Source organism: Pristiophorus japonicus, chromosome 1, assembly GCF_044704955.1.
Source record: "Pristiophorus japonicus isolate sPriJap1 chromosome 1, sPriJap1.hap1, whole genome shotgun sequence".
Lineage (NCBI taxonomy): Eukaryota > Metazoa > Chordata > Chondrichthyes > Pristiophoridae > Pristiophorus > Pristiophorus japonicus.
In genome coordinates, this window is record NC_091977.1 from 393,088,305 (window position 1) to 393,111,957 (window position 23,653).

General features: G+C 46.9%; 1 protein-coding gene across 3 annotated transcripts in view; it reads left to right on the forward strand.

Moving 5' to 3' along the window:
• The window catches only part of slco5a1 (solute carrier organic anion transporter family member 5A1), a 315,264-nt gene that overhangs the window by 136,283 nt on the left and 155,328 nt on the right, over positions 1-23,653 (forward strand). For all 3 annotated transcript variants that reach the window (XM_070891311.1, XM_070891326.1, XM_070891318.1), the window contains exon 3: positions 11,053-11,270. In XM_070891311.1, the coding sequence (XP_070747412.1) occupies positions 11,053-11,270 (218 nt within the window). The remainder of the gene's footprint in view (positions 1-11,052; positions 11,271-23,653) is intronic.

The following is a 23,653-nucleotide window of genomic DNA, read 5'->3' on the forward strand; positions in this document are numbered from 1 at the left end:
CTCTCAGTACACAAGTGCTAGCAATGTACATAAATTAACTGGAACTGTGTTTGCGAGCAGAAATGTAGGGGGCAGAAACCACGAGTCTGCAACTGCCAGCAGGCCTCAGGTGACCCAGATGACTCAGAGTCCGCAACAAAGGATGAATGCAAGGCAATTCACACCTTGTTGGCGTTGTGGAGGCTTCCATTCAGCCTATTCATGCCGCTTCAAAGGGTATGTTTGCAAGAGCTGTGGAACAATGGGGCACCTCCAAAGAGTTTGCAGATAAGCTGCAAACTCTGCAAAACCTGCTAACCACCATGTGGCAGAGGAAGATCGGTCCATGGTGGATCAAAGCAATTTCGAGCCTCAGAGAGGAGGCAGATGCTGAAGCACACAGAGTGCACACATTTTCGACGAAATGTCCACCTATAATGCTAAATGTAAAATTGAATGGCTTACCTGTTGCCATGGAACTGGACACTGGCGCTAGCCAATCCATCTTGAATAAAAAGATGTTTGAGAGACTGTGGTGCAACAAGGCACTCAGACCAGCCCTGAGCCCCATCCACACGAAACTGAGAACGTACACCAAAGAGCTTATCACTGTCCTGGGTAGCGCCATGGTCAAGGTCAGCTACGAGGGCACAGTGCATGAACTGCAACTCTGGACTGTACTGGGCGATGGCCCCACACTGCTTGGAAGGAGCTGGTTGGGCAAAATCCATTGGAACTGGTATGACATCCGAGCGCTATCACATGTCGATGAGGCCTCATGTACCCAGTTTCTTCACAAATTTCCTTCCCTTTTTGAGCCAGGCATTGAAAACTTTTCTGGGGCGAAGGTGCGGATCCACTTGGTCCCAGAGGCACGACCCATTCACCACAAGGCGCGAGCGGTACCTCACATGATGAGGGAGAGAGTGGAAATTGAGTTGGACAGGCTGCAATGCGAGGGCATCATCTCCCCAGTGGAATTCAGCGAGGGGCCAGCTCGATTCTTCCAAAACTCAAAAGTGATGACACGGTCAGGATTTGTGACGATTATAAAGTAACTATTAATCGTTTCTCGCTACAGGACCAATACCCATTACCTAAGGCAGACGATCTATTTGCGACCTGGCAAGAGGCAAGACGTTCACCAAGCTCGACCTGACTTTGGCTTACATGACGCAGGAGCTGGAGGAGTCTTCGAAGGGCCTCACCTGCATCAACACGCACAAGGGACTGTTCATCGACAACAGATGCCCGTTTGGAATTCAGTCGGCTGCAGCGATCTTCCAGAGAAACATGGAGAGCTTACTCAAGTCGGTACCACGCACGGTGGTTTTTCAGGACGACATATTGGTCACAGGTCGGGACACCGTCGAGCAGCTACAAAACCTGGAGGAGTTCCTCCAGCGACTGGATCGCGTAGGGCTGCGGCTGAAGAGGTCGAAATGCATCTTCATGGCAACAGAAGTGGAGTTATTGGGGCGAAAGATCGCGGCGAATGGCATTCGGCCCACAGACACCAAGACAGAAGCTATCAGGAACGCGCCCAGGCCACAGAACATCACGGAAACATAGAAACATAGAAAATAGGTGCAGGAGTAGGCCATTCGGCCCTTCGAACCTGCACCACCATTCAATATGATCATGGCTAATCATTCACCTCAGCCCTCCTTGATCCCTTGATCCCTTTAGCCGTAAGGGCCACATCTAACTCCCTCTTGAATATATTCAATGAACTGGCATCAACGACTCTGCGGCAGGGAATTCCACAGGTTAACAACTCTCTGAGTGAAGAAGTTTCTCCTCATCTCAGTCCTAAATATCCTACCTCTTATCCTAAGACTGTGTCCCCTGGTTCTGGACTTCCCCAACATTGGAAACATTCTTCCCGCATCTAACCTGTCCCGTCCCCTCAGAATCTTATATGTTTCTATGGGATCCCCTCTCATCCTTCTAAACTGCAATGTATAAAGGCCCAGTTGATCCAGTCTCTCCTTATATGTCAGTCCAGCCATCCCTGGAATCAGTCTGGTGAACCTTCGCTGCACTCCCTCAATAGCAAGAAGATCCTTCCTCAGATTAGGAGACCAAAACTGAACACAATATTCCAGGTGAGGCCTCACCAAGGCCCTGTACAATTGCATAAGACCTCCCTGCTCCTATACTCAAATACCCTCGCTATGAAGGTCAACAAACCATTTGCCTTCTTCACCGCCTGCTGTACCTGTATGCCAACTTTCGATGACTGATGTACCATGACACCCAGGTGTCGTTGCACCTCCCCTTTTCCTAATCTGCCGCCATTCAGATAACATTCTGTCTTCGTGTTTTTGCCACCAAAGTGGATAACGTCACATTTATCCACATTATACTGCATCTGCCATGCATTTGCCCACTCTCCTAACCTGTCCAAATCACCCTGCAGCCTCTTAGCATCCTCCTCACAGCTCACACCGCCACCCAGTTTAGTGTCATCTGCAAACTTGGAGATATTACCCTCAATTCCTTCATCCAAACCATTAATGTATATTGTGAAGAACTGGGGTCCCAGCACTGAGCCCTGCGGCACTCCACTAGTTACTGCCTCCCATTCCGAAAAGGACCCATTTATCCCGACTCTCTGCTTCCTGCTTGCAATTCTCTATCCACGCCAGTACATTACCCCCAATACCATGTGCCTTGATCTTGTGCACCAATCTCTTATGTGGTACCTTGTCAAAGGCCTTTTGAAAGTCCAAATACACCACATCCACTGGTTCTCCTTTGTCCACTCTACTAGTTACATCCTCAAAAAATTGGCGAAGATTTGTCAAGCATGATTTCCCTTTCATAAATCCATGCTGACTTGGTCCGATCCTGTCACTGCTTTCCAAATGCGCTGCTATTTCATCCTTAATGATAGATTCCAACATTTTCCCCACTACTGATGTCAGGCTAACCGGTGTATAATTACCCGCCTTCTCTCTCCCTCCTTTTTTAAAAAGTGGTGTTACATTAGCTGCCCTCCAGTCCATAGGAACTGATCCAGGGTTGATAGACTGTTGGAAAATGATTACCAATGCATCCACTATTTCTCGGGCCACTTCCTTAAGTACTCTGGGATGCAGACTATCAGGCCCCGGGGATTTATTGGCCTTCAATCCCATCAATTTCCCCAACACAATTTCCCGCCTAATAAGGATATCCTTCAGTTCCTCCTTCTCACTCGACCCTCGGTCCCCTAGTACACCCGGAAGGTTATTTGTGTCTTCCTTCGTGAAGACAGAACCAAAGTATTTGTTCAATTGATCTGCCATTTCTTTGTTCCCCATTATTAATTCACCTGAGTCCGACTGCAAGGGACCTACATTTGTTTTCACCAATCTTTTTCTCTTCACATATCTATAGAAGCTTTTGCAGTCAATTTTTATGTTCCCGGCAAGCTTCCTCTCATACTCTATTTTCCCCCTCCTAATTAAACCCTTTGTCCTCCTCTGCTGAATTCTAAATTTCTCCCAGTCCTCAGGTTTTCTACTTTTTCTGGCCAATTTATATGCTTCTTCCTTGGATCTAACACGATTCTTAATTTTCCTTCTTAGCCACGGTTGAGCCACCTTCCCTGTTTTATTTTTACTCCAGACAGGGATGTACAACTGTTGAAGTTCATCCATGTGATCTATAAATGTTTGCCATTGCCTATCTACCGTCAACCCTTTAAGTATAATTTGCCAGTCTATTCTAGCCAATTCACGCCTCATGCCATCGAAGTTAGCTTTCCTTAAGTTTAGGACCCTAGTTTCCGAATTAACTGTGTCACTCTCAATCTTAATAAAGAATTCTACCATATGTGTTATTGCGTCAAGCTGAGAACTGGATATGGGGAAAAAAACCAAGTAATTGCTTTTGAGAAAGCCAGAAACATTTTATGCTCCAACAAGCTGCTTGTATTGTATAACCCATGTAAAAGACTTGTGCAAGCATGTGACGCGTCGTCGTACGGAGTCGGGTGTGTATTACAACAAGCTAACGTTGCGGGGAAGTTGCAACCTGTCGCCTATGCCTCCAGGAGCTTGTCTAAGGCCGAGAGGGCCTACAGCATGATTGAGAAAGAGGCATTAGCGTGGGGTAAAGAAAATGCATCAGTACGTGTTTGGCCTCAAATTTGAGCTGGAAACCGATCACAAGCCCCTCATATCCCTGTTTGCTGAAAACAAGGGGATAAATACTAATGCCTCAGCTGGCATACAAAGGTGGGCACTCGCGCTAACAGCGTATAACTATACCATCCGCCACAGGCCAGGCACCGAGAACTGTGTGGATGCTCTCAGTCGGCTACCATTGCCCACCACGGGGGTGGAAATGGCGCAGCCTGCAAACTTGTTGATGGTGGCACAGCCCGCAGCCTTGTTGATGGTCATGGAAGCGTTTGAAAATGATAAATCACCTGTGATGGCCCGCTAGATTAGGACTTGGACCAGCCAAGATCCTCTGCTGTCCCTAGTAAAAAACTGTGTACTGCATGGGAGCTAGGCCAGCATCCTTGTTGAAATGCAAGAGCTAATCAAGCCATTCGAGCGGCGTAAGGACGAGCTGTCCATTCAGGCAGATTGCCTGTTGTGGGGTAACTGTGTAGTGCTACCCAAAAACGGCAGGGAGACGTTCATCTCGGATCTCCACAGCACACACCCGGGTATAGTAATGATGAAAGCAATAGCCAGATCCCACATGTGGTGGCCCGGTATCGACTCAGACTTAGAGTCCTGTATACGGCAATGCCGTGTGTATGCTCAGTTGAGCAATGCGCCCAGAGGGGCACCACTAAGTTTGTGGTCCTGGCCCTCCAGACCATGGTCGAGGATCCATGACGACTATGCGGGCCCGTTTCTCGGTAAAATGTTCCTGGTGGTGGTGGATGTTTTTTCAAAACGGATTGAATGTGAAATAATGTCGGGAAGCACCGCCACCGCCACCATTGAAAGCCTGAGGGCCATGTTTGCCACCCACGGCCTGCCTGACATACTGGTCAGTGACAACGGGCCATGTTTCACCAGTGCCGAATTTAAAGAATTCATGACCCGCAATGGGATCAAATATGTCACCTCGGCCCCGTTTAAACCAGCCTCCAATGGGCAGGCAGAGCGGGCAGTAAAAACCATCAAACAGAGCCTTAAACGAGTCACAGAAGGCTCACTCCAAACCCGCCTGTCCCGAGTACTGCTCAGCTACCGCACGAGACCCCACTCGCTCACAGGTGTGCCCCCGGCTGAGCTACTCATGAAAAGGACACTTAAAACCAGACTCTCGCTGGTTCACCCCAACCTGCATGATGAGTTAGAGAGCAGGCAGCAGCAACAAAATGTAAACGATTGTCACGCCACTGTGTCATGGGAAATTGATCTGAATGACCCTAAGTATGTGCTAAACTATGGACATGGTCCCAAGTGGATCGCGGACACGGTGATAGCTAAAGAAGGGAATAGGGTGTTTGTAGTCAAACTAGACAATGGACAAATTTGCAGAAAGCACCTGGACCAAACGAGGCTGCGGTTCACAGACTGCCCTGAACAACCCACAGCAGATACCACCTTTTTCGAGCCCACAACACACACCCAAAGGATCAACGACACCACCCCGGACCAGGAAATCGAGCCCTTCACGCCCAACAGCCCAGCAATGCCAGACTCACCCAGTAGCCCTGCAGGGCCAACAACACGCCAGCCCAGCGAGGGCACAGCCAACACACCAGAACTGACATTTGTACCGAGGCAGTCCACCAGGGAAAGAAAGGCTCCCGACCGCCTCACCTTTTAAATAGTTTTCACTTTGACTTTGGTGGGGGGGGTAGTGATGTTGTGTATCTGTAAAGCATGAACTCCCATGTTCAGCCACCAGGGAGCTCATCCCCTGAAGTCCCAAGCGATCCCAGCATTCCTTGGGAGCACTGTATATAAGCCAGCCCCTAAGGCCTGTTCCTCACTCTGGAGTGTCTTAATAAAGACTGCGGTCATTGTTACTTTAACCTCCCTGTGTGCAGTCTCATTTGTGTTCGGAACACACTTATTAGCATGGATAGAGGATTGGCTAACTAACAGAAAACAGAGAGTCGGGATAAATGGGTAATTTTCAGGTTGGCAAATGGTCACTAGTGGGGTGCCACAGGGATCAATGCTGGGGCCTCAACTATTTAAAATCTATATTAATGACTTGGATGAAGGGACTGAGTGTAATGTAGCCAAGTTTGCTGATGATACTAAGATGGGTGGGAAAGCAAGTTGTGCGGAGGACACAAAGAATCTGTAAAGCGATATAGACAGGTTAAGTGAGATTTGGCAGAGGGAGTATAATGTGGGAAAGTGTGAGGTTATCCACTTTGGCAGGAAAAATAAAAAAGCAAATGATTATTTAAATGGTTAGAGATTACAAACTGCTGCAGTACAGAGGGACCTGGGGGTCCTTGTGCATGAAACACAAATAGTTAGTATGCAGATACAGCAAGTAATCAAGAAGGCAAATGGAATGTTGGCCTTTATTGCAAAGAGGATGGAGTATAAAAGCAGGGATGTCCTGCTACAACTGTACAGGGTATTGGTGAGACTACACCTAGAATACTGCGTACAGTTTTGGTCTCCTTATTTAAGGAGGGATATACTTGCATTGGAGGCAGTTCAGAGAAAATTCACTGGGTTGATTCCTGAGATGGGGTTGGCCTATGAAGAAAGCTTGGGCCTATATTCATTGGAGTTTAGAAGAATGAGAGATGATCTTATTGAAACATTTAAGATACTGAGAGGGCTCAACAAGGTAGATGCAGAGAGGATGTTTCCACTCATGGGGGAATCTAGAACTAGGGGACGTAGTTTAAGAATAATGGGTCGCCAACGAGGAGGACTCTCTTCTCTGAGAGGGTCGTAAAACTGTGTAATTCTCTGCCCCAGAGTGCGGCGGAGGCTGGGACATTAAATATATTTTAGATGGATGTAGACAAATTTTTGAACAATAAGATAGGGAGAGGTCAGGGAAATGGAGCTGAGCCCAAGATCAGATCAGCCATGATCTTATTAAATGGCATTGCAGGCTCGAGGGGCCAAATGGCCTACTCCTGCTCCTATTTCTTATGTTCTTATGTTTATGTTCATAATCCTGCCATCTGCACCACAAGCCTCACACATTGCTCCATGCACCACAACCCCAGCACTCACCTACTCACAATCTCTACCTATCACCACTCAGACCTCACAACCACAATTTCATTTCACCCTCACAACATTACCACTGCTGCAACACTCACACCCACATCTCACACCTTGCACACACTGACAGCTATTCAACTATGACAGGCACATCGCCCAAACACATTGCACCACTCATACACTTCCCTTTCTCTTGCAGGCCAAGGTCACACATAACAGGAGTGAGCAGTGGCAGACAGGTGTGGGGGCGAGGGGGAGGGGGGCAAGCTGCCATCCAGGATTTCAGCCAACTGGAGGAGTGAATGCTGGAGACTATTTGGCGCAGGTCATGGAGACAGTGGCAATTGGCAAGCTTGAAGCCCTTGGGGACAACAACAGTATGCTCATTCCTAATCTCACATCCCACTTCCCCATCATCCCACAATCTCTTTTCACTTTCAAGCTCCTGATGCTGTATGCACGCATATCTTGGTTACCCTCCTCTTCCCTCACCTTTCTGCATTCAGATAATCAAGTACAAGCACCAGACCAGGCTGTCCCTGAGGCGATGGAGGAGAGCAAGGGGGGTAGAAGAAGAAGACACAGAGTCACTGCATCTGTCACTCACAGACACCAGCTCAGAAACTGGCACAACGCCTACTTTAGAGGGTAATGTAGATGCAACATCTGCACAGGGTGAGGCAGCGGGCACAAGTGGGCTGCAGCAAGGCCAGGGGGAAAGGGTACCTCCGGGGCCAGCTCACGCACGAGTTCTTCTGCACAGGACAGATGAGGACCTCGATGGGATGGCCTTCAGGAGAAGGGTGATGGGCATGTACACTACACTGCAAGGTGCAGTGTCAAGCCTGCCAGAGAGCCTGTTGGCAATTTCAAGGAACATGGAGTGGTCTGCCTCCAACATTGCACGGAGCTCTACGTAGAGCTTGGAGTCCATGATTTCCAGGCTAGGAATGATGGAAAACTCCTGAAGGGACCGTGTCGACCCAGGCAGGATGCTGCATTTGATGGGCGGTGTTGTGGCTGCAATTGCAGCTCAGGCAAAAGCAACCCAATGTTTTAGTGCTGCAGCAGAAGTGCAGACCGATGTCATGCTGCCACCCAAGTTCAGACTGCTGCCATCGTGGCTGGGTTTATCACTGTCGACCGGGGCTTGCAAGTTATCGCAGCAGCGCAGCTATTTGTGCTCCAACAGATTTCTCGGAATGCTGAGGCGCCTCCTCGGGGGAGTAGCAGTGGGTCAGTGGAGCAGAACCCTGCTGTCCTCTCTCAGGATGACAACATTCCTACTCCCACCACCATTGCCCTTACGGCTGCCTGTCAGCCAGCCAGCCCAGACAGCTGTCGTCCATGCCGAGGTGATACAGTCTACAGCCGGGCCTTCTAGAGGCAGAGCTGCACAAGATTCTCCTGCAAAGCCATCTGGAGTCTCCCCCATAGAAATACAGTACCCTTCCACCTGCCATGCTGCAGCCACTGGGGGAGCACTTCGTAGGGGCACCAGAATGACCGGCACGAAGGAATTGCACAAGGGTGATGAGTTGATACAGTAGTGTAAATTGTTTTTTTGATAAATGTATTCATTTTGCTTGGAATCTTTTGTGGTATCTCACATTTCAGCTTTGTGCCCAGAAGGCTGCTGTGATAGATGGATGGTGTGATTGGAATGTGGTGAGCAACATGGATCTGGGGTTTCATTTATTCAAATTGGAGTCTGATGAGGTGTTTTCAGACAGCCCATCAGGAAGGGGGATTGGCTAGTGCCTTCTCATCCTCTTCCTCTTGTTCCTCTTCCCCCTCCTCTTCCTCTCCCTCGTCCTCCTCCTGAGGTGGACCCGCAAGCCCTGGTGGCAAGGGCTGCGCCCTCATGATGGCTAATTTGTGAAGCATGCAACAGATCACCACAAAATGAGACAGCCGCTCCAGCAAGTACAGGAGGGCTCTTCCCGAGCGGTCAAGGCAGTGGAACCGTTGCTTCAGTAGCCCGATAGTCTGCTCGATGATGTTCCTGGTGGAAGCATGGCTCTCATTATATGAGTGCTGGGCATGAGTGGTGGGGATGCGGAGGGGAGTCATCAGCCAGGTGTAGATCGGATAGCCCTTGTCTCCGAGCAGCCACCCTCGAGTTTCATTTTCTAAACTTGGGCTTCGGTTTAAATTAAGAGCCGTGGTACAGATTTTAAAAATATACATAGATAATTGCTATTTCAAAACTTGAAAACCTAATTAGTTAAATTAAATAAAATTCAGATTGCAGGGCAGGCGTTGTGTTGCAGCTACAGCATGTGGGAGCTGGTGAACATCACGGCGACCACATCTGCAGTAACTGTTGGCGGATCGAGAACTTCGGCTCAGAGTTGATGAGCTGGAGTCCGAGCTTCAGACACTGCGATACATCAGGGAGGGGGAGAGTTACCTGAACGCTGTGTTCCAGCAGGCAGTCACACCCCTTAGGTTAAATAATTCAAATTTGGTCCGTGGTCAGGGACTGGAGGGTGTGACTATGAGTGAGGCAGGTATGGGAACCCGGAATGTAGCATTGGAGGAGCCTCAGCCCTTGCAATTGTCCAACAGGTACGAGGTTCTTACTCCCTGTGTGGACAAGAGCAGGGACTGCAGGGAGGATGAGCAAACTGATCACAGCACTGGGTACAGGGGGCCATTCAAGTTGGGGGAGTAAAATGAAATGTTGTAGTGGTAGGGAACAGTATAGTTAGGGGGATAGATACTGTTCTCTGCAGCCGAGTGCATGAGTCCTGAAGGCTGTGTTGCCTGCCTGGTGCCAGGGTTAAGGACATCTCCTCTGGGCTGGAGTGGAACTTGGAGTAGGAGGGGAAAGATCCAGTTGTCGTGGTCACGTAGGTACCAATGACATAGGTAGGACAAAGAAACAGTTTTTGCTGAGAGAGAATAAACAACTAGGGGCTAAATTAAAAAGCAGAACCACAAAGGTAATAATCTCTGGATTACTATCTGAGCCACAAGCAAATTTGCATAGGGTAAATAAGATCAGAGAGATGAATGAGTGGCTCAAAGATTGGTGTGGGAGAAATGGGTTTCGATTCATGTGGCAGTGGTAGCAGATAGCCACAGAGATCAATGCCAGAAGTTTAGCCCTGAGGACCTGGATGCAGTGTCGCAAGAAGTTTAATGACCTCATAGGCCAAGGTCAATGAATGTATCGACAAATGTCATATCCGACCAATTGCACCGCCAGCCTCAGACACTGCTAAATTCACCACACACCCATCACTTACCAGCAATCTCTATCAATCGGGACTCAAACATAACATTCATATGCTTCACCTCACCCTTATATACTTACCACTGTTGCAAGCCTCACACTCACACCTAGCACAAAGCAAGATGGTTGTGGTTGTTGGCGGTCAATCATCTCAGCCCCAGTACATCACTGCAGGAGTTTCCTCAGGGCAGTGTCCGAGGCCCAATCATCTTCAGCTGCTTCATCAATGACCTTCCCTCCATCATAAGGTCAGAAGTGGGATGTTCGCTGATGATTGCAGTGTTCAGTTCCATTCGCAACTCCTCACATAATGAAGCAGTCTGTTTCCGCATGCAGCAAGACCTGGTGACATTCAGGCTTGGGCTGATATGTGGCAAGTAACATTCGTGCCACAGAAGTGCCAGGCAATGACCATCTCCAACAAGCGAGAGTCTAACCACCGCCCCTTGACATTCATCGCTGAATCCCCCACCATCAACATCCTGGGGGATTTGAGCTTTGTGTGTTTTGATACAATAACATTTTCCTATTCTATTTTTAATGAAATTCTAGATCCAACGTGATATTTATTATAGAATTGATTTGTGTCTCACAACAATTCAAAAACAAATTCTCATCATATTTTTATCTTCTTTTCTTGTTCCTTCCTCCAAAAATACCTTGCAGGTGGAGTGGATTTTTGCTTTGTTCGATTGCCATGCTTGTTGTTATAGTGCCAATGTTCACTTTCCCCCAAAAACTACCACCTCGACAGAAGAAGAGAAAGAAAATGGGCTTGAATAATTTGAACAATGATGATGAGATGATGAAAAAGAAATCTGACAGCAGAGTACATAGAAAGAGCGCTGTCACTTCCTCTATGGGTTTTGGAAAGGACATTAAAGGTGGGTGTATGCAGCATGTTATTTTGGTTGTATTCTTGTGACTGACAATTCACATGCATATCTCTCATTAAACTTATCTAATAATTAGTTAATTGTAAAGATGTCTGCAGTAGCAAGAGTTTCTGCAAGAATTTTATATCTTGATGTCACTAAATTATTAATTATTATATAAATATTAGCTGTTTAACACCATTATAATTAAAAATGACTAATTATTGCTTAAAATTAGCTGCTTAATATCCTGTGGTAATTAAAACACAAATTATTGTGTAACAGCTTGTCAGATGTTGATGTAGATGATGTAAGCTGACCTTTGCTCAGCACAGAATCATAATTATGGGACTGAATATTTAAGTATAGCCATTTTTCTCAAAAGAAAGGGCAGTGAAAAAATACCTCATAAATTAAATGAAGACTATTGCATCTGTGACAAACGTAACTGGGTTTTATTCAGAAGTAAAAAAGGCAAATGATTCTGAATCACCATTGGCATGAATAGAATGGTCTTTGTCATGTGAAATAAGGCCATTACTGTACTATGCCACACAGAGAGTGATGAATACGTGGAATAGACTGCACATTGAGACAGTAGAGGCAGATTGTATTGGCAAATTAAAGAGGGAGTTAGATAGGTAGGGCAAGTGATTGAGGGATGTAAGAGTTGGAGTTTAGTATAGTATTTTATGAATTTTGGGACCAGTCAGATGGACTGTAATAATCTTTTATTGTCCTGTACACTTGTCCTAAGAACATTTCAGTGAGTAAAAATGTGCTCTAAAATGATTTTTTAGGACTTTGATTTTGAATCATCCTTAGTCAGAATAGACAGTGCAGGTTTTTGAGTGTCTGAAGCCTGCATCTCCACGATTCTATATATAGTCACCAACAGGAAATTGAGTATCTGATCCCTCCATTACCACATATAGGAAATTGACTGTGAAGAACGCTGGCTTATTATAACACCAGAGGTGACTGCCAAGACCTAAAAATCTCAGACTACAAAAAATCTTGTTTGTTTTTTTTCTCACTGTTTCGTATTTTTGTTTCTATAACTTTCTATCCTCTCTCTCAACCCTTTCCTTACTCTCTTCCTAGCTTCTTTCCCTCCTTCCTCCATCTCTCTCTTGCTCTCTCTGTCTTGCATACCTCATTCTCTTTTGTTTCTCCCCTTATGTCCTTTGCTTTCACTCCCTTCGTCCCTCCTCTTTCTTGCAGATATTTTTATTAGTTTCGTGTTCATTTACTTTTTTTCTGCATGTAAACTACTTCATACATATTACATTGCTGCCTTCACAGAAAGTGTTATAATATAAACAAGATCTGTGAAAAGTATATTTGCAATAGTATTTATAGAATCATGGAATGATACAGTGCAGAGGAGACCATTTGGCCCATCATGCCTATGTCGGCTCTTTGGTAGAGCTATCCAATTAGACCCACTCCCCTACTCTTTCTCCATAGCCCTGTAAATTTATTTCCTTCAAGTATTTATCCAATTCCCTTTTTAAAGTTGAATCTTCTCCTTTCAGGCAGTGCATTCCAACAATTCACTGCGGTAATTTTTCCCCCCTCATGTGTGCGCCGCCGGCAAGGCCAGTATTTATTGCCAACCCTAATTGCACTTGTGAATGTGGTGGTGAGCCGCCTTCTTGAACCACTGTTCTTTTTGTAACGGTTTGGTACAACTGACTGGCTTGCTAGGCCATTTCAGAGGGCAGTTAAGAGTCAACCAAATTGCTGTGGGTCTGGAGTCACATGGAGGCCAGACCAGGTAAGGACGGCAGATTTCCTTCCCTAAAGGACACTGGTGAACCAGATGGGGTTTTAAAACAATCAACATTTACTGACACTAGCTTTTTTATTCCAGATTTATTTTAATTAACTGAAATTAAATTCCCCAGGTGCCATTGTCGGATTTGAACTCACGTCTCCAAATTATTAGTCCAGGCCTCTGGATTACTAGTCCAGTAACATAACCACTTTGTTACCATTCCCTATTGTATTTGTAATAAATTAGATTTTATCTTTCAGTCTCATTTTGGAAAGATTTTAGATTCATTTGCATTTGTAATGACCAGTATTTCAGCATTCTTTTGCTTAAAAAGATTGCCAGAAGCACAGATCATGTAAACTATACATTGGATACTTACTAAATGTTTCAAGATTTTGTACTGCTGTAAAGTTTCAGTCTCTATTTCATAAAATAATTGCAATATACTGTTGCTATGCCTAAGTAATTTACCTTTTAATTCAATTGAAATTGTTTCAAAAAATCTATTTTCAATCATATGTAGACAGTGAACAGATTTGAAATTTCATAAAATGAAGGTGATGTACATGCATTTCTCCACATAGTTCCTCTGTTGCGAAGACTCGGGGGGGTGGGGGGAGGAATTGCCCCCTTCCTTAAGGCCCGTTACCGCCTTTCGGACTGGAGGCAAGCGGATGGTCCGATCCATCTGGAATTGCCCTCGAGCTGAGATCGGCACAAACAGATTTCCACTGTTTCCCTGTGTTTCTGCCCACCCAGCACTCTGACCCGTTGTTGGGCACGCACCAACCCCTTTCCCCCCTGCGAGAGAAATTGCCCATGGGAGCGGAGCCACTGCCGGTTGGTGCCCCAACAGCTTCTCCTGGTGTGAAGCTGCCAGTGGCTGAGTGATGCGTCTGCTCTTAAAGGCGAAGGCGCACCGCCGCGGCCGGCAATTTATTTTAATTGTTGGCTGACTCTGCAGTCAGCACGACAGTGGGGACCACAGGTTTGGCCAGGCTATCAACAGACAGCCCAGCACCCCTACTTGGCCGAAGCCCTCCCTGGTGGCCCAGTGGGCACAAAGAAGGCCTCGCTCAGTTTTGCAGCGTCCCTCCCCTTTAAGTGAAGGTGAGGGACGTTGCTACACATCAATGCCTGCCTTCTGCCCAGCTCCCAACTCGCTTCTGCCCCTCTGCCCCAAAAACCACCCCGATGAAAAGAAAAGAGGGTAATTTCCCGCTATTGCCCGCCCCATCGATTCGGGCGGTAATTTACCAGATCATTTGAATTATCCCCCCCAAACAGGGCAGAGGGCAATTTCGACTGCTCAATTTTTAATGGGACTAACTATTTGTACTGCATGTTTTTTGACCGACAGGTGACAAGCCCCACCCCCTGTCAAGCCCCGCCCCTCCCCTCCCGGCCGAATCATTCCATCCAAGTCGTGCCAGAAGCAGGACCTGAGGCTCCGACTTTCTCCACCCCGGCCGGCCTGGGCTGATGGGTGGGAGGGTGCCGATGGTGGCGGGCTGCTGCTCCTCCACGAGCCTGCTTCTTCGGCTGACCAGGCCTCCTGCTGAGCTGTGAGCCCGAGCCTCCCATGAGCTTCGAGTCCCAAGCAGCAGTGGCGGGGGGAGGCCCGGGGGGGGTGGGGGGCAGTCAGAGGGCCTTGGGGCTGCGAGTCGGAGGGCCTTGGGGCCGAGAGTGAGAGAGGCTGGGGTGGGGTGGTGGGGAGAGAGTGAGAGAGGCTGGGGGGCTGGGGGGCGAGTCGGAGCGCCTTGGGGCTGAGAGTGAGAGAGACTGAGGGGGAGAGTGAGAGAAGCTGGGGTGGGGGAGGGGGGCGGGGAGGGGGGGTATGTGGGGAGAGAAAGAGAGGCTGGGGGGAGGGGAAAGAGAGAGAGGCTGGGGGCGGGGGGGAAGAGAGAGAGAGGCTGGGGGGGGGAGGGAGAGAGAGGCTAGTGGGGGCATAGAGAGAGGCTGGTGCGGGGGGGAGAGAGAACTCAGGAAAGACGGATAACGGTTCTTCCAACCCCCTACAAGGAGTGGATGATATCCAAAAGTCAAGACACTGTCACTGTTCACTTCATACCCAATAAACCTATTAATAATCCGTACACAATGCCCCATCTATGGGGGAGGGAGGGGGACGGGGAGGATGCACTTGCGCTTGGGTAAGGCACTTTGGCTGGGGAAGCGTGCACTTGGACTGGGGTGAAGCACTTCACCTGGGGGAGGCATACACTTGGACTGGGGTAAGGCATTTTGGCTGGGGGAGGGAAGTATTTGGACTGGGGTAAGGCACTTTGGCTGGGGGAGGGAAGTACTTGGACTGGGGTACGGGACTTTGGCTGGCTCTTGCTGTCTTCTGGGGAGCTCTGTCCTCTTGTCGCTTCAGGAAGTCAAAGTGGATCGAGTTACAATTTGCAAAGTCAGTGAGACCTTGGGATGAGCGGATCCAGTGACACATTCCTGTGAAACTTCATGGTGTGGCTTATCCTCCAATGGGACCAATCAGAAATAAAGGGTGGAGCATGTTGGCCATTTTTGCAGTACAAATTTTTAATATTACCTCTCTTGCTGAGAGGGGAGCTCAACTTATCATGTTCTTGATGATTAGGTTGAAATGAGAAACACACAATGGCCTCAAGTTTCGGGCCACGCCTAGAACGGCGCAGCCCCGACACCCACGCCCATTTTCCGCGCTCAAAAGTGCGTCAAAAACTTACCGAGCAATTCTCAGCCTCCCAGCAGCTTGCTTCCAGCTCGGCGTGGCGTGCAGAGTTCAGCGGGGGGGCGTGGTCAAAGCGTTGCGCCGATTTTGAGAGTGCAGGAGGGCGGGGCTAGTTCACAGCAGAAGACGTCATGCCGGCAGCCCTGCACGTGCGCGTTGGAGCGTGCGCGCACGCGCAGTGAGACAGGCTGCTGTTGCTGTCTCTGTGGGTGGCCTGACACCACCCCGTCCCCTGGCCGAATGGCCTGAAGCTCCGCAGCTCGAAGGCTGCTGCTGCTGCTGCTTCACACAGGTAGGAAAATTCAATGTATTTTTTATTTGCTTTATCATTTATTATTCAAGATGGCTCTTTATTTATATAAGTGAGACTGTTGAATGCTTGTAAAATTTAATTACTTCCCTTCCCCTGCTCCCTCGCCCCCCCCCCCCCACCCCCCTCATTCTCTCCGCCTGATTTGTAACTTACGCCTGATTTGTAAGTGTAGGCAAGGTTTTTCTGAGCGTACAAAAATCTACATTTAGTTTGGAGTACGTTTTCGCTGCCTAAACTTGCAAAACAGGTAAGTGGCTGGACACGCCCCCTTTTGAAAAAAAATCTGTTCTAAAATGAAACTGTTCTAATTCACTAGAACTGGAGCAAACTAAATGCCGAGAATTGCAATTTCTAAGATACTTCATTCTAAACTAGTTGCTCCAAAAAAATAGGAGCAACTCAGGCCGAAACTTGACCTCAATGTGAGGAATCATAGATGGAAGCAGCATTCTACTATTCTGTGGCATAGCTATTTTTTAACAAATCTTGTTGCTACTGGAGAGATTTTGTATGGTTGCTATATGTAGCAAAATTGTAAAAGAGTTTTAAAAGATTTACAAGAAATAATGGTCAGAAGAAGTCTTCTTGCTGCATTTATATTATCATTGACAGCTAATTCCCAATTTTAACCCGGGGCTAGTTCTTGGCAAGTGAGTAGCGGTATGAGTTAGAAACTCATCCTTTGCTTCACAAATCAGACCAGAGCTAATTTAATTCTCGGGCCTTATTTAAATCCCGCAAGTTGGGAAGCGGCAGGAAATTAGGGCTGCGTACCAACACCAGGTAGTTGGTGGGATTGGCTGATGAGGCTATCTTGTGGGACTCTTGCGATCTGGAAGAGGGCATGAGACCCCAACAGGGAAGGCCTAAACTTTATCTATTACAGTTGGACACTCATGCTCCTCCTCGCCCCATAAGGAAAGTAAAAAAATGTATCTGTTTGGACCTCTTTCTGCCTTGATCCTCTTCCCTATTGTCTTCACCTAACGGGAAAGCTACAGTGACTACCGTTCAAGCTGTTGAGCTAAAATTGCAGTTAGGTCCCGATGACATATGTAAAAAAAGTACCCCACTGACTTTAGCCACGTGCCCTTGCCATGTGCTCAGTAGAGCAAGATAAAACAGCTACAGGGCAAGTATGTAATCTGGGCCATTTTAACTGCCACCGGGCAGGTTAAAATGACCATCGTGACCAAAGGAAATCTTCCACATAGATGGCTGTTTATAATCACACATATATGCACTCTTATTCAATACACCATTGGCCAGTATTGACGCTGACAGTGTCTTGAAACCTGATCCACAAGTCAGTGCAGACAGTAAAATTCTTATGAGGCTACTGCTGCTAATAGAAGTGATTCCCACCGCTGCATAATGTAAGTGGGAATCTTTTATGAACAGAACAGCAGCTAGAATCTCTTCCATGAGCAACAGCAGTCAAGTAGAAACAGCATTGAGTGGGGAAGAAAATGATGGCAATGAAGGGGAGAGGGAAGGGAGTTGGAAGGAAGCAGGAGCTGTAGGTGTTTTTGGATAGGCGAGGAAGAAGTGTTCTAGCATAAACTGAGGGAGTGGGGAGACGGAGTTTCAGCAGTACATAGAATATAAAACACAGAAAAAAGCCATTTGGCCCAACTAGTCTGTGCTGGTTTTCATACTCCACACAAGTCTTCTCCTGTTCCATCTACCTCATCCCAGCCTTTCAGCATAACTTTTTAATCTCTTTTCTCTCATGCACTCATCTAGTTTCCTTTTGAAGGCATCTAACCTGTTTGCCTCAATCACTTCTTTTGGTAGCGAGTTCCACATTCTAACCACTCGCTGAGTAAAGACATTTCTCCTTATTTTCCTATTGGATTTATTAGTAACTCTCTTGTATTTATGGCCCCTAGTTTTGGATTCTCCCAATAGTGAAAATATTTACTCCAAATCGATCCAGTCGAACCCATTCAAAATTTTAAAGCCCTCTATCAGGTCACCTCTAAGTCTTCTCTGTTCAATATTTCCTGATAGCTGTAATCTCTCAGTTCTGGTACCATCCTTGTAAATCTTTTTTGTGCTTTCTCCACTGCTTCTATGTCCTTCTTATAGTACGGAGAACAGAACTGTGCACAGTACTCTTAAGTGCAGCCTGATCTGCATCCTATACAAGTTATGTTTAACTTCACTACTTTTGAATTCTATACCCCTAGAAATAAATCCCAATGCTTTGTTACCATTTTTAATTGCTTTGCAGACTTTGCAATCCTGCTTTTAATGATTTGTTCAGCTGTATCCCTCAATCCCTTTGCTTTTCCACGCCATTCAGTTTCTTATTTTCTACGGTGCAGGTGATGTTTCTATTTTTCCTATCAAAGTTCATTTGCCACCTAACTGCTCAATCTGAAAGTTTTCTAATGCTTTCTTGTATTATATTGCATTCTTCCTCAGTGCTAGTAGTTTGGTATCATTGCAAATTTAGATATTGATTTACTTATTCCCAAGTCCAAATCATTTCTGTAAATTATGAGTAACAGTTCTCTCAGCACTGATCCTTGTGAAACACCTTTTTTAACCTTCCTCCAGTTTGAATATCCTTTTACCCATACTCTCTGCTTCCTTTTTATTAGCCAATTTTCTATTGATTCAGATATTTTTCCCCTGACACCACATGCCATGAGCCCACTACATAGTATCTTATCAAAGGCCTTTTGAAGATCCAAGCATGTTAAATCTACTACATTACCCTTGTCTACTCTTTCCAAGTGGGGATGCAGAGTTTCAGCATTAACTGAGAGGGTGAGAAGAGAGCTCGAATGAACTGAGGCTAAGGTAGAGAGTATCATGATCAATTGTGAAGAACGGTGGCAGTAAGAATTAAAGAAAACTAAAAGAGTACCAACTTCAACGTGTTTGTGTGTGGAGGGGCGGCGGCAGGGGGGGGGGGGGGTGTGTGGCGGGAGGAGGATAGTCAGCTTGAATTGGGAAGGAACTGGAGAAGAGTGCCGGGTTGAATTGAAGGGGGGTGTGATCTTAACCTGCGGGGAATTTTAACTTGGAACAAAGTGTGGGTTTAGATGTGGGTGGGGGGTTTAAAGCGTCTGAAAATGCGTTTGCGTCCAAAAGCCGGCCCCAACATGCTGACTTTTGGGTTTAACTCAGGCACGCTCGGCTGGTTGCACATAATCCCTCTCCGAAGAGGTGGGTTAACAATTTCAATATGTTGGTCGATTATTTCCAGCAATATTTTAACCTACATTCCAATTTAACGGTGTATCTACGGGTTTCTCAGACTTCCTGAAATGTGCCAAGGTGAGAACAGAACGGCAATTCATGGGGCTCATTAAAAGTCAGGTAAATACAGCAATAAATATTGTTGGTTGGGTACAGTGCCTCTATGAATTGGGGCAGGTTTTAGATTTTGGAGAGTAGCTGTTGTGGTAACATTTGGGGAAGTCTGGTTGGTTGGTTGAGAATCCAAGTAAACCATTGTTTTTTATTATTTGGATTAAAAATGTGTCAACTGTGAAATGTAAAAGTACTTAAAATTAACCAGAAAACCTCATTTTAAATGTAAAAGTTCAGCATTTTCCAGGACACATGCCCCCCTGAGACCCTCCCCCCCCCCCAGAAACACCATCACTTTTGTGCCTTTAACATTCGGATTTCCCCCTTCAGGCTTTTATGTACTTGTGTTCCTTTTCCCATCCAATACAAGTTTTTAAAATGTATTAATTCATGGGAAAGTAAAGAAGCATTGGATCTACACAAATTACAAAGTCCATGTAATTACTTATTTAAACATATCATGGGTGTGTAATCAGGGTCGTTCTTCAGTTGTCAATGTTTTGGTACTTTGTCAACTTTTTGAACAGTTTTTGCTAGTTTTCTAGATGGGCATGTATTTGCTAATCCCTGTTTGCCCCTGGCCCGCATATTCTTTGTACTTGCTTTCCTTAGATCTTTCTGGTGTCCAATTCACATCGATATTCAAAATATGCTTTAGACAGTTATCCCAATAGCTTAGTTGATGAGTGCATTCCATGAAGTGGAACTAAGCTAATCAGACCAGAAAAATCCCATCTGTGCTGAGTTTGCTGCGAGTGGAGCAGTAAAACAGAGTTCATGGTCTGAGGTGGGAGGGGGGGCGGTGGGCGGGGGGAAATGTCCTGGGCTTCTGCTCCTGGTTGCTATGCAGAGATCCCAATTGGAAGTTTGTAGTGTCAACACTGAGTGATGCCTCCACAACTAAACCGTTCACCAAAATTCACCATTCGGATCCAGGTATGAAGAATAGTCAGATGTTACCAGAAGGTTGCTACATGAGTTAGTTAGGAGATAACCTGCCCATTCACCTCCTCCCACACCACTGTCCAGGGCCCCAAACACTCCTGTGTGAGACAACAATTTACAAGTACTTCGTCCAACCCAGTGTACTGCATTTGCAGCTCCAATACAATGCTCTCTACATTGGGGAAATCAAATGTAGATTAGGTGATTGCTTTGCTGAACACATCCGACCTTGGCCTTTTAATGTAAGCTTGAGGGACAGCACCTCATCTTTCTGCTAGGCACTTTGCAGCCCTCTGGCCTTAACGTTGACTTTAACGATTTCAGACCTTAATTACACTCCAATTATTCTCTGACAGTAGATGCTTGTAAAGTGAGATAGATGTGTGTGCTGGCATTTCCAGGGATGGGGGTTGGTGGGATAGGGAGCAGGTTGTTACTGAGGAACTTTATTGCAGGGTGTCCTACACCCTTGGTGTTGACCTGCTGTTTTATTCCACCAAACTCCCAGGCCACTGGAGCTTGCTCTGCCTCTCTGTTTTGTCAAGCTTCCCTTCCTACCAATCCCCCATTCGCCAATCATAAAGTCTCTGAGTCTCGTACATATCTTTTATTTCTTTGATTTCCCTCATTATGCCTTCCTTTGTCTCTTGCTAATATCACTTCTGCCATTTAACCATCTCCCATTCTCCGCCTAAGCAGTTCACAAGTCATTCTATTTATTTTTCTGTGTATTTCCCCCCCACCTTCCCCTATTGTGTTCCTTTGAAAATGCTGTTGATCTGTAATATCTTCCTGTCCTGAGGAAGGGTCTTAGGCCAGAAGCATCAGCTGATTGATGTGTTTCTCCACAGATGCTGCTGAGTATTTCCAACTTTTACCTTAGGAATGTGATTATCGAATCCAGAAGACATTATTTAATATCTTGGTCCAAATTCAACCTGTGGCAATTTTAAACCGTGAATGTGACTTTATTTAAAGAGAACTGTTTAAGTTGGACATAAATCATATTTGCTTATGGTGAACTCAGATGTAGTGGTCCCAATATTAATGTCACGGTGAGTTCCGAACGAGGGAAGGAGGGAATGCTTGCGCGAAACCTGGAAGTAATGTCAACGGTTCGGAATTTGCGATTTCAGATTGATTGAGGTAATAAATTTTGCGTCTCCAAGCTGCGCAGTGGGTGTAAGGTGCACCCACATGATGTGATGTGAAGTTCACTTTTTAAAGCACCAAAGCAGAAATGGAATTTAGAGGAGCCTGGATGTGTTCAGGATGGATGCACAGAGAGCAAGGGCAGCACCCAGATTTAATGATGCATCCCTGTAATTACTGCTGGGTGCAGTCAGCAACAGGAGGGACAGACTTTTCTCGAGCAATGGGAGGAAGAAACCTGTGGCTCTCACCAAGAAGGTGTAGTTAGAGGTAGCTGAGGAGGTAAGCAGCAAGAGTGTTGAGCCTCAGTTGTGGATGCTGTTATATCTTTAATACTCTTATGAATGACTCCACGAGGTCCAGTATTGTACTTGAGCTGTTGTGACCTTAGTCCCATTTATTGTAACTCCAGAGTGAGGCACAAGCATGGTAGGCAGCCTTTTATACTGGGCCCTGCACACCTATGCCAGTGACCCTCAGGTCTCCCACCGCAGTGCCTTCTGATGGCACACCTTATGTGACTATACAGTTAGTATGCATGGTCTACATACATGACATCACTTCCCCCCAGCTCTTTAATGCAAATTGACTCATTCATTGACGGTGACCTGGGCTTTACTCTTCCTGGTTGACCATTGGAGGGTCGCTTCTAGCTTGGGTGGGTTGGTAGTGAGATTTGTTGCCAGTGGAGGTCCCAGTGGTTTCTGGTTGTGAGTCCATGACTACTCCATTTTCCAGCCCACACAGAGATCATGCTAATGGCCCGTTACATGCAAGTTGCATTCAAGTTCATCACATGGGGTTTACATTTACATCTTGGTACATTTGTTGGATAGATTACAGTTGTGTTTTTTTTTTGTGCGGTACATTTACATGATCAGTACAGGTATACAGGTACACAAGGACAGTCTAGTTCCAGCATGGCCGGATGAGATTTGGGTCGTCTGGTGGCGGTGCAGCGCCCCATGCTAATGGGTCTGTGGGCGAGTTGAGCTCATTTTGCTCGTGTTCCCGGAGCTCAGGGCTCTTGCTGTTACTCCTAGTCTCGGGCAAGCCCAAAGACAGCTGATGTGTCTGTGACCTCCCTGTCCTTTTCGTTTGCACAGTGTCGCTGCTGCTCCCTGGGAAGCAGTCTGAGCGAGTGAGCGTTTCGTTTAAGCGGCGGTGGGGCTGCCTCGTCTTGTCCAGCAGTTTGCAGGGGACTGCTGACTCACTTTCCTTCAGGGCACCGTTGTGAGCACTCTCTAGTTTGGGATCCTGGCTGGTCCAGGTCCCGTTCGGAAGAACCGTTGCGGGTGACCCTTCGCTCTTGGGCATTGCCGTGATGGTTTGTGGGCTGTGCCTTTTCCACCTGGGTGGTGGGCGATGGTAGCTGACTGCGAGCATAGGCGCAGTTTACTGTTTCTGGCCCGTGGCAGTTCATGCCATTGGGTGCCTGCAACGTTAAACCGATCTGAGGCAGGGTATCGCTACCGGTGCCTCTGCTCTCCGAGGATCGTTTATTCTGCGGCTTGTCTACTTCTGTCAGCTGTGGGGACACTTTATGATACAGCGTTCTGGTCCCGGGGACGCAGGCTACAGCATTGGGTAGCCCACTGGACCTGTATACGACCGTTAGGTGTTCGCCCGCTACATTGGCTGATTGCAATTTGCACCCGACATCGCTCAACAACATTTTGCTCGCTACAGCTGGACTTTTACGTTGGTTACCAATTTCAAGCAGTTCATTCAAAAATGGCGGGTTGCTGGCCTCCTTTAAAATGGCCTTACTACTTTTACCCCAATTGTCTTCCTTGCGTGGAACCACGTGTCGTTGCTCCATTAACGCTGCACTTCGTGGTTTCGACACCATCTTTTCCCTGTCCATGATTTCGACTGCCGCGATCTTCTTTCCCAGGGATTCTGCCACTGAAGCCAAGAAGGTGCCCTCAGATCCAATCTTCATCCCCAGGAGTCCTGCCACTGAAACCGGGAAAGTGCGTTCGGGTCGTCTCGGCCGGATCATCGCCACGCAGTCGTGATGAGCGATCTGTGCCTTGGGGGCTGCGAGGATCTGCTCTCTGGTGCCTGGTCCAACCGAAGGTGGGTGCTTGCTCTGCCTCTGAGCATGGGGGACGTCGATTGCTGGAGGGATGAAGTCTTCCCAGTTCCAATGAATCTTC